At 43.0% G+C, this 14,459-nt stretch overlaps 1 protein-coding gene across 2 annotated transcripts in view; it reads left to right on the plus strand.

Annotated features, from left to right (window-relative positions):
- The window catches only part of LOC126184622 (uncharacterized), a 234,213-nt gene that overhangs the window by 144,123 nt on the left and 75,631 nt on the right, over positions 1 to 14,459 (plus strand). For both annotated transcript variants that reach the window (XM_049927083.1, XM_049927084.1), the window contains exon 8: positions 2,284 to 2,405. In XM_049927083.1, coding sequence (XP_049783040.1) covers positions 2,284 to 2,405 — 122 coding nt within the window. The remainder of the gene's footprint in view (positions 1 to 2,283; positions 2,406 to 14,459) is intronic.

Consider the following 14,459-nt stretch of genomic DNA (forward strand, 5'->3'; position numbering starts at 1 on the left):
GATGATGATACTGAATTTTTGAGATGGAAAACTTTTTTGCTGTTGAAGTTAGGCGAAAAAAAATAAATAAATAAAATGCGGACAAAATCATCCTAAGAGTACATAATATTTTCATCTACTCCAAACCAGAACTCTGTTAGAATTTTTAACAGGAGATAATTTTGGTTAAATGTAAGGGGCAATGGTCCAACTGCACATCAAAAATTTACGCTGTTGTCCATGCAATTTTGGTATGAGAAACAGATCGTGAGATTTGTAATTAACCTGTTACTAATTTTTCTGAACTGTCTACTTTCCGACATAACTAAAACAACATTTATGCCGTAAGGAAGCATATCTTAAATAGGCCAACCGGTGTAGGGAGAAAGAACAAAAGTGATGCAAGAAAAACAATACTTCAGTATTGCAGCAATATTTATTTTGTGATACAGACTGAATTCCTGAGATGAACTTATTTTGGAATTAGCTACTCATACGGGTTTCATATTAAAATTTCAAAACTTATGACAATATAATTTTGTTATGTAGCTGCTCACAGTTGTGGAGCTGACTCCACTTGTGCTCCATTTCTATGGTGATAATGGAAAACCTCCAGTCACATAACTCTATTTGCTGTGACAGATGCTTGAAGTGTCACTGTCACTGTAGTTATATAGTGAAGTAATCAATCTCCTCCACAGAATTTTCCAAAACAGCTTCATTCTGCCATGTTGAAGACTGTTGTAGGCCCTCTGATCATACATTTGTGAATTCTGGAATGGTGTCATTAACTGTGGTGCAATGTCACACTCTTCATCTCCTAAAATTAAAATATTATGCAGTTTCTCTCTTAGTATCTGGCATATCTAAAAGTTTCTCCATGTCCTAGCATCATTTACAGACCCAGGCCATGAAGCATCTACACTAGTAAACATTTTGCTATAATCACAGAGATCGTAGGAAAGCCCTTTCGGTTAATATATTCATCTCCATGTACAACAGGTTACGTGATTGGTATATGGATGCCCTCACAACACTTGGAAACTGAGTCTTCGATTGTGGCATTAACTTTACTGTTTCTAGTTCTTCTACGATTCTATGAAATTGGACCCCAGAGGTGCTTTTTGGGTAATGTGGTAAAGAACATTTGAAAATTAGTGACATGTTTGTCTAGTGTATACTCCTCAGAATCTGGATCTTCTAAATAGCACAAAAATGTCTTCATTTTCACTTCGTTTGAAAGGCCCTCTTCTTTCATGACTTTTGGGAAGGAAGTGATTTGCCAGCGAAATAATTTTTTGATTCTTAAACCTGTAAAAACCTCTACAGCCTTTCTATTTGGTATTTCTTTGGCCTATGTATATACTCCTTTCCCTTCCAAGCAACATAAATTATCCAATTTTTGCTAAAAATATCTCGGTAAAACTTGACCTCAAGACAACTAACTCAGCTTGAAATGTGCTACAGAGTTTATTTTGAAAAACACCTGTGAGAAACCTCTCTTGTTTTATTCACACAAAATTGGAGAATGTTCTTCACATTGAGCAACCTTCCCTACCCTTTTACACAAGCTGAGAACATTCTCAGGGGAAGTATATTGTTCAACTCGCTGTATTCATACAAACCTGAGAACGTTATCCCAAATTCCAAGAATAGAGTACATTCTCCATTTTATTCATACAATCCATTTTCCATCGTGAACAGAATCATCTTATGTTTTTGAGAAAAATAAATTATAAAAGACCCCAGTGCCATCAGAATTCAAAATTTTTCTTGGTTCATATGATTTATCCATCATCCATGTCAAAATATTCTTCTATTAATGTTCAGTACTTCCCCTGTGTACTGCTTCGCTGTCTCCATGTACATTTTGGTTAGAAATTTTACACATCATGTATTCAAATCCAAGTTGAAAGATTTGTGTACGGCTCACATGTAGTTTGTACAGGAGTTTCTCGCACTAGTTGAGAAATTTTCTCTGTGACATTATTTATTCATATACTCTCCTACAGTTTTTTTTTTTGTTTTTGTTTTTTTTGTTTTTTAATTCTTTTGCTTATAAATTTTGTGATCTCCATTCTGTAAATTATATACTGACTTGTTCCATGACCAAATAAGTTTTGCTCTCATGGTCCTGTTGAACCTGATGAATAAATTTACGCATCCTCTGTATGATTATTACATATTATTTAACTTTACTCGTACCAGTTTTGTATTTCACTCAGAAATTTCCAACCTTGTACTAATGTTCATCCAATATTTAATAATTATGTAGAAATTTTTATGATATAATTGTTATTGCAGGGTGTTTGAAATAATTGTGTGCAAGTACTGTGGATCACAAGGTGTACATAAGAAATGTGGAGAACTTAACATAAGAGATAAAGAGTGGGGATGCCCACTTTGCACTAATGCCCTGACATCAGGTAATTCATTTTTGCACAAGTTGTCATTTTGGTGTGTAATTATCTTCTAAATTGTCTTATATATATTTTACACAAATCGTAAAAACATTTCTGGAAAATTTGTTCAGATAGTAGTGGGGTACTTACCTACAGCAATTCATTCTTTTTTGAGTTGGGAACACTGATATTTTGGGTATGTGACTTGTGGAGAGTAACTATCATTATAATCAAGATATTGTACATAGTCTACCAAACAAAAAGTAAAAATGTATGTCTGTTGATACAGGAATTACCATGTGTGACCCTGCAGATATGTAAAAAAACCTGCAGAAACAAGAAACTGACAAAGTTTTGACTTTTAAACTGGAGCAATAGCATTATTGATGTTTTCACCATCATTGAAACATACATCAGGTTGCTGGCCCAATCACTGTCACCTCTCCTGAAAGTAATGAGCACTTTCATCATATTATTCTGGCAGACACAACAACAACCAGTTGATGTAATTTCATCTCCAATTTGTTTATCACAGGGGACTTCCCACAGATACATGTTCATGATGTTATGAAGATGTTGTTTCTTTACACATAATTCCAGAATTTGGTTCAAAGAGGAAAATGAAGTTCTGGTGTGTGTGGCTAGTGATCTTAATACAATGTCATAGATCCTTTTCTGAAAGTCATTGTGACTGGGTGGTGAATCAGTGCCAAAAATGGGCTAAAAACAATTGGTTTTGCTGAGTATTAATGCCTCTACATATACATACCATTCATTACTGATATTACTACTATGGTACATCTCTCTTATCCACTAATCACAGAGTTTACTTACTTCTACCATTTCTTGCAATTAAAAATGTAATTGAACAGTGAAACAAGATAAATACATTGCAAAAATATGGTCACATTTCCATGACAAGAAACTGACCACCATCCCCATATAGTCACTGTTACCACTAAATGTTGTCGGAACACGAAATCACATAACCCAAACAGCTCGCAAAAACATAGTTGTGAAGGTTGGAGTATAATAATATTTGGCTAATACTGTCGCAATTAACTCACAATATTAATTTTAATATGAAATATTTCTCCCTTACCATACATTGAACATAATGGAAACACAGACAATAGCATGCAACTGTCACCACAAAACTTGCTGAAAATACCACAGTAGTGTCGCTGCTTAGTTTTGAGTGTTTGCCGCTAGACTGTAGCACTTCCAAATCAATAAAAGGAAGAGGACACTGTCACCCCCACCTAGCTACTACAGCCAAAACATACACTATTAATGTTTTACTATTAATAAAATTACGATAGTTATTAATATTACAATATTGACTACAGTCTTAACAGGATTATTAAAAAGCAATATCTCTAATAAGAAGACTTGATTTAATAATAATAATAATAATAATAATAATAATAATAATGATGATGATGATGATGAGAAACTGCATAACAAAATTCACATAGCAAAAGTTCAAAACTCCACATAACTCCATGGTTGTTTGTTTGCAGGTTTGCAATTGAGCTAAAATTTGGCAGTATCATTTTGTTATTGATTGGAATAAAATGGAGGGGGGGGGGGGGAGCTAAACACTTAGACAGCTGAAAAATAAGGGCCACCCTAAACCACATTCCCTGTGATCCTGTGCTACAGTATATGATGATGTGGCTGTAATAGCAAAGTGATGAGTGTAGACATTTGCACACTTGTGGTTATACATTTTCTACCAACTTTGTTACTCTCTTTATTTCAGCTGAATTTAAAAAAAATCCAATAAAATAATGTGTTATTTAATAAATGTCGTCATCTCATTGTACTCACCATCATATTTTGTGTGTTGTTGTTATTATTATTATTATTGTTGTTGTTGTTGTAGTTTTACTTGCTCTTGGCTAGGTACAACAGATTTGGTTTCCCCTGCCCTATCCCAACATTCACACCTTTTTGCATCTCCATCCAACATTTCTCTGTGGGAGATGCATTTTGTTTTACAGATTCAAGACACAGGATATTTCAGAACTTCATGTACAAACTTGGAGCAGTGATAAGTAAAGATATTTATGCCTTTTAATCATCTGTTTGAGTTGCACACACCAAAGTCTGTGACGTTCTGGGTATGAAAAAGAATAATTAAATACCAATTAATTTGATTGAAGGCACATTCAAATAGATTTACAACAGGTGTTATAAAGTCTGCCCAAGCCTCAATAGCTGTTTTGTACCTTTGCGGCAATGATTGTACAACTGTGTCAAAATATGAGAGGACTATTTTCCATGTCACAAAGTACGTAATTGGCTCAGGCAAACAGTTTAAGCTGTGGTAGTAATTGGAATAATGCGCACACTCTTGACCTGCCCCCAAAGAAAACAATCAGGCAGCTTTAAATCGAGTGAATGTACTGGCCATTCAGTTGGTCCTGCCTCACGTGCCCATGTCCCCCAAAGTCAACCAGTAGCTGTGCTAGCTCGTCAACTCCAAAATGCTCTCTCAGTTGTGCTGGGACCAGAGGATGATGGGCACAGCACATACTACAGTGTTTAGTGATTCTGTAAGTTTAGTATGTAGAAACTGTTGCTAAGTTTCTCCAGTTAAGCATGCTACCAGAGGCATGGGTCTCAGGTTATTACCAACCACTCCACAATGGACTCGCATTCAGGAGGTCATTGGTTCAAATCCAGTTTCAAAATGCCGATTTATGTTTCCTGTGCTTTCCCTAAATCCTTCCTGAAAGGGACATGAGCAGTTGCCTTCCCCAACCTTCGCAAAATGAACCTCAACTCAGTCTGTAATGACCTTGCCATGTATGAGGTCTTAAACCACCTTCCGTCTATCTTTTCTCATTGTTACCTTCTATCCACGCTATTCCATCACAAATAGTCACATAAAACTGTTGTTGGTAAGATCTAAAAGCATTTGCATGTGTGTTCCCGTAGCCCAAAATGCAGGTATTTTACCGGCCACGTAAAGTAGATTCACCTGTGAACAACATGGGTGTTCAGAAGATAAAGATTATTTTGTTGAAGAAAGCACAACACAGATTCAGTGTGGTCTGTGAAATTAGATGCTCATTGTGTCTGCAACTTCTGAAGGTCGTAGATATATAGGTTGCTGTCTTGTAATACTTTCCAATTTTTGCATAACCTTTCCACATAGCAGATACCACAGCGCACATACTCTTTGAATGTGCAGCACTAAACCTTTCTACCCAAGAATTCTCTAAATCCTATTTTCAAATCGCACATTCTACTATAAACATATTTAGGGTGAAGGGGCCCTGTTCCTTGAAGGCATTATTAAAGTGCAGCAAAGATGCTGTGGCATGATGTCTCCCTTTAGGAAACTGTTGTGACTCGCCGATCATTCAAAGCGCCGCCGCGCAATTACGCGCGTCCTCTATGTGTGGCGCTGTCTGCCAGCCATGCAGCAGCTGCGCCACCTAAGCGGCCAGCCGAGCAGCGCTAGACTGGGACTCAATGCTCATTCGAATGCTAACGTGTACACGTCTTGCTTGTCAACTTACTCTGTGACTTATATGTGTTGTGTCGTTATGAAATATATTTGTTAAACTTGACGTTATAACAATTGGCGACGAGGTAGTGGATTTTTCCTTTTCACCGTTGACCCACAGGGTTCCATGGCTACTGTCGAGCAACTATTCCAAAATCTCCTTGAACAGCAAACGCTTCTAACAGCGGCAATTCGTGATTTCGTTGCTGCGTCAAATGCGGGGCGTTTCTCGTCGTTGGCTGTACCTCCTTTTCCTCCTTACGACGAGACGGCGGAAGACTGGTCTGATTATGAAAAAGTCTTCGACAGCACTTCTTGACATTTCATGTCACGGACGAACAACCATGTAAGTCTCTGTTCCTTTACTGGATTTCACCTCAAATGTATCGGTTGTTGTCGCAATTGGCACCTTTGAAGGATCCTGCATCTTTGTCCTTTGCTGAAATGTGCTCATTTCTGTCTGTCTATTTTCTAAAGCAAACACATGTGGTAGCCTCTCGTGTTGCCTTTTATCATTGTCAAAAACAGCCACATCCATCCTATCGCGCTTGGACTGCTGAACTTCACAGCCTCAGTTCAAAGTGTCAATTTGTTACTGACGTTCACAAAGAATCCTATGCCGATTCCATGGTACGGGATGCTATTATCCGATCGGCGCCCGACAAAGAAGTTCGGCAACGTGCCCTTCAGTTGGCTAATCCGACTCTAGATGAAGTTCTCTCCATTGCGCAGTCTTTTGAAATTTCTCGCGCCGCTGGGGTGCAAATAGAGGCGTGGGGAAATACAACCTCTGTGCGCTGTTGACGCCGCGTGCGACGCATCCCCGCCGGCCGACGTGGCCGCAGTGTGCTCCCACGTGCAGCCTCGGCCTAGCCGTAAACAACCCGCTAAGAAACTGCAGCAAAACCCCTGGCAACTTACTTCATGTCTGCAGTGTTTTACGAAACATTCACGCGAGGATTGTCCCCAACGTTGGGCTGTGTGTCACAATTGCAAAAAGAAAGGTCATGTGTCTTCCATTTGCAAATCCGACTGCATACATGATGTTCATGAACATGACGCTGATTCTGATTCTGTGTTGTCTGTCAATTGCACTTCTTCCCTTTCAGGGAAGTTATTCCTCACTGTCCAAATCCTTGGTCGAGATGTCCACATGCAAGTGGATACTGGTTCTGCTGCCACTATAATTAATTCTCAGACGTATCTTCTGTTGGGTTCTCCACTCCTGTCACCTGTCATTCGGCAATTACGGACGTACAATAAACAGATTTCTCTCTTGGGACAGTTTAATGCTGAGGTATCTTACAAATCTGTCATTCGCACTGTTCCCATATTTGTGGTCGACCAGAGCAACGCAGAAAATCTTTTTGGTTTCGATGCCTTTCGCGTTTTTGGGTTCTCCATAGATGACTCTGTCAGTATTGTCTCTGATGCTATTCCTTATGCTCAACTGGATCCCTTGTCGTCGACATTTTCGTCCCATTTTTCTCCTGGGTTAGGCCGTGCAAACGACTTTGAAGCTCATATCACGCTCAAACCCACTGCTCGGCCTAAGTTTTTTCGGGCTCAGCCCATTCCTGTGGCCCTTCGTGACTGGGTAAAACGGGAGTTGGATCGACTCACTACTTCCGGGGTCTTGCTTCCTGTCACTTCCAGTGAGTGGTCCTCTCCTGTCGTCGTTGCTAAGCCAAATGGTGATATTCATCTCTGTGGCGATTTCAAAGCCACTGTCAATGCTCAATGCCTCATCGACACTTACGCTATGCCCCGTCCTGAAGAACTGTTCACTAAACTTGCTGGAGACCAGTATTTTTCTAAAATTGACCTGTCAGAAGTTTATCATCAACTTCCTCTTGACGCTGCTTCCTGGCAGTTTATGGTCCTTAACATGCCTTTTGGCCTCTATCAATACCAACGATTGCCATTCGGGGTTGCTAGCGCCCCTGCTCTCTTTCAGCGATTCTTGGAACAATTATTGCTCCCTGTCCCTGGGTGTATCAATTACATGGACGACATTGTTGTCACTGGCTCCACCACTGAAGAACATCTTCAAAACCTCCGCACACTTTTTCATGTCTTACAGACTGCCGGTCTTAAGTGTAATCTTCAGAAATCACAATTTTTTCAGGCATCTATGATGTACTTGGGGGTTTCAACTCTCTCGAGATGGTATTCGTCCGCTTCAGCAAACTGTCGCTGCGATCGATGCCCTTCCTCGCCCTACATCCGTTAAGGAACTGCAGGCCTTCTTGGGGAAAATAGCATACTATCACAAGTTCTTACCGTCTGCGGCTTCGGTGGCTCAGCCGTTGCATCGCCTGTTGCAAAAAAATGTGCCTTTTCACTGGTCCACGTCATGCGAAGTGGCTTTCCAGAAATTGAAGAATATGCTGAAGCAGGCCCCATGCCTGGCTACTTATTGACCTGGCCAACATCTTGTTCTTGCCACAGACGCCTCTCAATATGGGGTCGGTGCAGTCCTTGCGCACAGTTTTTCTGATGGTTCGGAACAACCCATTGCTTATGCCTCCAAAACGCTCACGGATGCCCAACAAAAGTATTCTCAAATTGAAAAAGAAACTTTGGCCATTATTTATGCTATTCATAAGTTTGCTGTTTTTCTCTATGGATCCAAATTTCATCTTGTTACGGACCACAAACCACTTGTTTCCTTGTTTCATCCATCAACATCGCTTCCCGACAAGGCTGCCCACCGCCTCCAGCGATTGGCTCTTTGCTTGTCTCGTTTCAATTATGAGATTCATTTCTGGCCAACGGCTCAACATGCAAATGCTGATGCTCTGTCTCGCCTTCCCATGGGTCCTGATCAGGCATTCGATAGGGACGAACTTTTGTGTTTCCACCTGGATGTTGCCGAGCAGCGGGTTGTGGACAGGTTCCCCATCACTGGGGACAGGCTGGCGGCTGCTACGGGTTCTGACCCTATCCTCTCCCGGGTTTTACGCTGTATTCAGAAGGGTTGGCCAGATCGCCCGACTGCTAAGACTTCTGATCCGTTGCGAAACTACTACGCTTTGCGCTACCGCCTCACGACTAGGGATGGTGTTATCCTCCTCTCCACTGACAAAGCTTCGCTGCGTGTTGTGGTACCTGCGTCTTTGCATGCTTCGGTCTTGTGCCTCCTTCACCAAGGGCACTGGGGTGTGTCGCGCACAAAATCTCTGGCGCGCCATCATGTGTATTGGCCTGGCATTGACTCTGAAATAGCACACATGGTCGCTGCCTGCGGCCCTTGTGCGTCACAGGCCACTGCCCCGAAGTCATCTTTGTCACCGTGGCCTTCGCCTGAGAAGCCCTGGGAGCGCATTCATGCTGACTTTGCGGGACCCTTTTTAGGTACTTGTTGGCTCCTCATAATTGACGCCTACTCTAACTTTCCTTTCATTGTCCGTTGCACGTCGCCTACCACCGCGGCAACCACCAGTGCTCTTGCCCGCATCTTTTCTTTGGAAGGCCTCCCCTCTACTCTTGTTACTGATAATGGTCCGCAATTTGCCTCTTCCGAATTTGCGGATTTTTGTGCTCACCACGGCATTATGCATGTCACGGCCCCGCCGTTCCATCCACAATCCAACGGTGAGGCTGAACGACTGGTCCGTACATTTAAGGCTCAGATGCAGAAACTTCTGACTTCTTCTGCTGCTGATGACGCGCTTCTCCAGTTTCTGGCGTCTTTCCGTTTCACCCCCATGGGCGACCACAGCCCGGCTGAGCTCTTACATGGCCGACAGCCCCGCATGCTATTTCATCTTCTGCGGCCTTCCACCTCACGGCCGCGGGTGCCTTCACTTGCTGGATCACCGCAGACAACCTCGTCTGGGTACGGGGATATGGCAGGCGGCCAAAATGGAGCCCGGTCCGCATCTTAAGACTCTGTGGCAGACGCCTGTATGAAATCCAGACGGACACGGGTGTTGCAGTGCGCCATTCGGACCATTCGTGTGCCAGCAACGCCTGTTCCGAATGCCGCTACACTACGTTTGGTTCTACCTGACGCTCGGGATCTTGGCATCTCTCAATACTCACAACACAGCCCTCTCACCGTCATCGCGATGTCAGCACAAGAACGGATGCCACCAGGAGACGTGCCCATGCAGAAACCGGATTACCATCCTCTGTCAGAGCAAATCTACTCGCCTCCTCCTCCAATGGACGCCGACACATCGCCCATGTCTCCTGTCATATTAACTGGACTTGCCACAACGGGCAGATTGGTGCATGGGGCCCCAGCAGATTCGACCCCTATGTCTCCTATCACCTCAACCCGTTATCATCGGGGACACTTCCGTCCGTACGGGAAGCCTCCTCCTCGAGGCTTTACGGCGAGTCAAACACCGCCCATGGACGTTAGCCATCTCCAGGACACCTCCATCAAGACCAGTGCAACAATTTCAAAGGGGGAAAAGTGTTGTGACTCGCCGATCATTCAAAGCGCCGCCGCGCAATTACGCGCGTCCTCTACGTGCAGTGCTGTCTGCCAGCCATGCAGTAGCTGTGCCACCTAAGCGGCCAGCCGAGCAGTGGCCGCTAGACCGGGACTCAGTGCTCATTCGAATGCTAACGTGTACACATGTCTTGCTTGTCAACTTACTCTGTGACTTATATGTGTTGTGTCGTTCTGAAATATATTTGTTAAACTTGACGTTATAACAGAAACCTTAGCTTGTAGATGTGATTCTCTCTTCCATCACCAGTCGCGTCACTGTAACACGTATTATTTTCCTCAGACTATTCATAGTCCACATTGGATCAATAACAGGTACGACAAAATTCACAACTAGAATCTGACCAGTTCTTAACTTCAAGCGGATAGTCACAGTGAGCAAAGAGTATGCAACTAGTAAGCAACTTGAAAAGTATGTATTCCTTAACTAAAAAATAAATTTGGCCTATTGTTTATAATGTTGACAGCGAGGTTCCGAAATATCCTGTTAAATAATTTTGATTCTTATTCCACATTTACAGAATTTGATTTATAGTGACTTTTAAGGTTAGTCGTATAATTCTCATAAGAAAATTTGAGAATGCCAGTTGTATTTAAATGATTGCCTCATTATTGAAAATATTATCCTGTTGCGTATTCTCCATTGGTGGTTTACATAGTTAAGTTTTCTTTCTCTCTGTCTGGCTTCATTAGTATAGACTTTCATTGATAGAGGCTTTCTGTGCATTCACTGTATGACTGTAGATGGCCGCTGGCCATGATTAATGCTTTCCACCCTTCAGAACATACAAGTGCTGTATCGATAATGACCTTCTGTTGCTGAGATGTTAAACTCTGACCTATTGTCCTTCTTTCTGAAATATTAATGACTCACCATTTCCTGTTATGTGATACGAGTAGATCAGTGGACACAATGATGCTTGTCTCCTCTTTCTTCGGTAAGCTAACTTCAATTTTTCTATTTGCTATCTGTATAATATCTTAATCTATTCATCAAAATGTTGTTCAGAGATGGTGCTGTGGTGGGACAGTGATCTTGTTTTCATGAGAAGCTGAATTCAAATTTCAGGCCTATTGATTGGAGGTTTACTGTGACTTCTGTAAACAAATATTAGCAACTGTTGGCTGGGGACAATGTCATGTTACATTCTCTTCATTTCTGCTCGTACATCTGAGATACTGCTTACGTGTCCCATGAAATTGCTGATACGAATGGGTTAACTGACACTTACCTTGAACCGCTCCCCGTCCCTCGCCCCCCACATGCAAAAAACACTTTAATACTAATTTTTGCTCTATTGATTAGTTATACATAATGCTGTAAAAGCGTTTTAGCTGTACAGTAGAGCCCTGGTAATTCGAGCTAAATGGGGCATCAGCAACTGTACGGTTTACCAGATTATGCAATCAATTGCAGAGAAGCTTCGAAGTTGCAATATTAATTTTCTTTATTACTCGACTATTTTCAAGCCTAAGCCATTATCAAATCATCCATTAAGCTATGCAATACCATACAATACAACAGCCAAAAGACTGAGTCTGGTTAAACACACCTTGTAAAGCAGTGCAGTGTTGAATGTCATTCACCTAACTGTGGGGGCCCCCAGGGGGCTCGCCGCTCTTTAGTGGGTTTGTGCTTGGCTACAACAGGGCCCCAGCCTTTGCAGCATCTTTTCCCTTTTGTGCTGCATGTCTATCCTCTTGCTATTCTTTTTCCCCTCCCTTGGGGTACATGTCTGGGATGTTGTTGGAAATGTGTTCTGCATATTCAGTCACTTATATTAGAACAGTTTCTCCACTGTCTTTCTATTTTGTTTTTTTTTTTCATTCCCCTTCTCCTGCTCTTTCTCCACTTTGGCATTAGAGGTTCCTCTTTTTCTTCTTCCTCCCTGTGTGCTCCTGAAGGCCAGCCCACGATTCTCACATTGTATCAGATGACTGGGTAATACGTAATTCCCAGCCCTGGGTTGACAGGTGGCCCAGGGAGGGGTGATTTCCTGAGCTGCTATCTTCCTGAATTGCTGATTGGTCCCTCTATCAGGTGTTTGGGAGGTGTGAACAATCACTTTAAGATGGATGTGCCCCCTTCTGAGGCCCCCCCCCCCCCCCCCCCCCATTTGGAAGGAGCGCACCATTGGAGATGCTGGTGATCATGGGGGATTTTCTTACCATGAGCCAAACATCATCTTCTCAGTCGATGTGAACTAAAATAAAAGTAAACGGAATGAGGCTAATGATTCAAAGACCCTCCCAGCTGCACCAAGGTTGCTTGCAGTTTCATGTGCTGAAGACGGTCAGTCCTTTGCTACGGTAAATCCGTTTATATCCAGATAGGTTTTGATGCAGTTACTGGCCCCGTGAATTCCTGCTGTCGTTTACGAAATGGCACTTTGCTTTCGGAGATTACTTCTGATTCTTAAGCACAACTGTTTGCCCCTTCGCTCCTCCATGTCTGTCCTGTTTGTGTCAAGGCCCATCAAACCCTGGAATCTTCCCGTGGTGTTATTTACACTAGGCTGCTCGATGGTCTGACTGAGGCAGAACTCCTACTTTTCTGATCAGGGTGTCATTGCCGTCCATCAGGTGATGAAAAAAGTAGATGTAACCTTTGTGTGTGCACACACACACACAAACACTCTCTCTCTCTCTCTCTCTCTCTCTCTCTCTCTCTCTCTCTCTCTCTCTCTCTCTCTCTTTTCTCACTTTTGATAGAGTGGTTCTTCCATCAAAGATCAAAACAGGGTATGAAGTTACCTCAGTCCGACCGTACATTCTGAACCTGATGCACTGCTACTAGTGTCATTGTTACAACCAAACTTGGGAGTCCTGTCATCACCCAGCCAAATGTGTAACCTGTGGTAGGGATGTTCACAACGGCGATTGTCTGTCTCATTCTCCCCAGTGTATCAACTGCAATGGCGACCATGCTGCCTCCTCCCACGATTTTTCCATGTATCTCAATGAGCAGACTGTCCAGGAGACTTGGGTGAAGGAAAATATGTCTTACCCGGTTGCTCTTAAGTTGTTGATGAGTCGGAAACCTTGTGTTCTACCATCTGGCACATACAGTGCTGTTCTTGCTGCATCTCGCTCCATGAATGAAATGGCTGTGCAGACATGCAACCTCAAATTTAGCACCACGATTGAGAAATCACCTAGTGTCATGGTAGCATCCCCATCTCCTCCTCCAGCTGTGCCCCAAGCCACCAAACTCTCACCTCACGGGGCAAAGTCATCAACTACACAACCGGCAGGCCAGAAAGGACAGAAGGAATACTCCTGCGAAGACTTCCCACGTCCCTCCAGCGAACAAGCATCTGAGTCTTCCTCTGCCAACTGAAATGGCTGCAAGAGGTCACACAAAGGGAAACGGTCTTCTCCTTCTCCGACTTGAAGATCATCTTAGACGGTGCCGCCACATGTTATCCTCGCCCAGCTGACCTTCATGTTGCTGGTATACACCACCAGCTGTTTTTCTGCCCTGGAGACTGACAGAAGGAGAATGCTGATGCCTCTGTGTAGACCTCATGGAGTAGGATCCTCCTGCCTCTGTGCTCTGTAGCAGCAAGTCTTCGACGGCTGGCACTCGGCAGCCACCGTGGTGACACCCCATCATTTTTTTCCTAGTTATGATTCTCCTTCCGTGGGATGTTCGTGGTCATTGATCCAACAAAGATGATTTATGGCTGCTCTTAGAATCACAGCATCCATTTGTACTCAGCCTCCAGGAAACAAAATTGCATCCTCACAGATGCTTTGAGCTCTCGCATTTCTTCCCGGTCCGCTTTGGTGGACTGAGGCATGCTGCGACGCCATTCACACACAGAGAAGTGCTCTCTGTATTTTTATCCATCATTGTACGATAGCAAACTGCATTCGTAATAAACAGTTTGGTGCAGAGTGTCGTCGCGTTCTTCAGGAGAGCAAAGAAGCTAACTGGATTTCGTTTACTAGTTCTTTTAACAGTTCCACTCCATTTTCCATCGTGTGGGCCAACCTCAGATGGCTCTCTGGGACCAGGATCCATTCCCCAAGTTCCGACCTGACAGTAGCAGGCAGTGTCATAGTTGGCCCTATTGCTATCTCCAACACC

The sequence above is a fragment of the Schistocerca cancellata genome, chromosome 4 (assembly GCF_023864275.1).
Source record: "Schistocerca cancellata isolate TAMUIC-IGC-003103 chromosome 4, iqSchCanc2.1, whole genome shotgun sequence".
Taxonomy (NCBI): domain Eukaryota; kingdom Metazoa; phylum Arthropoda; class Insecta; order Orthoptera; family Acrididae; genus Schistocerca; species Schistocerca cancellata.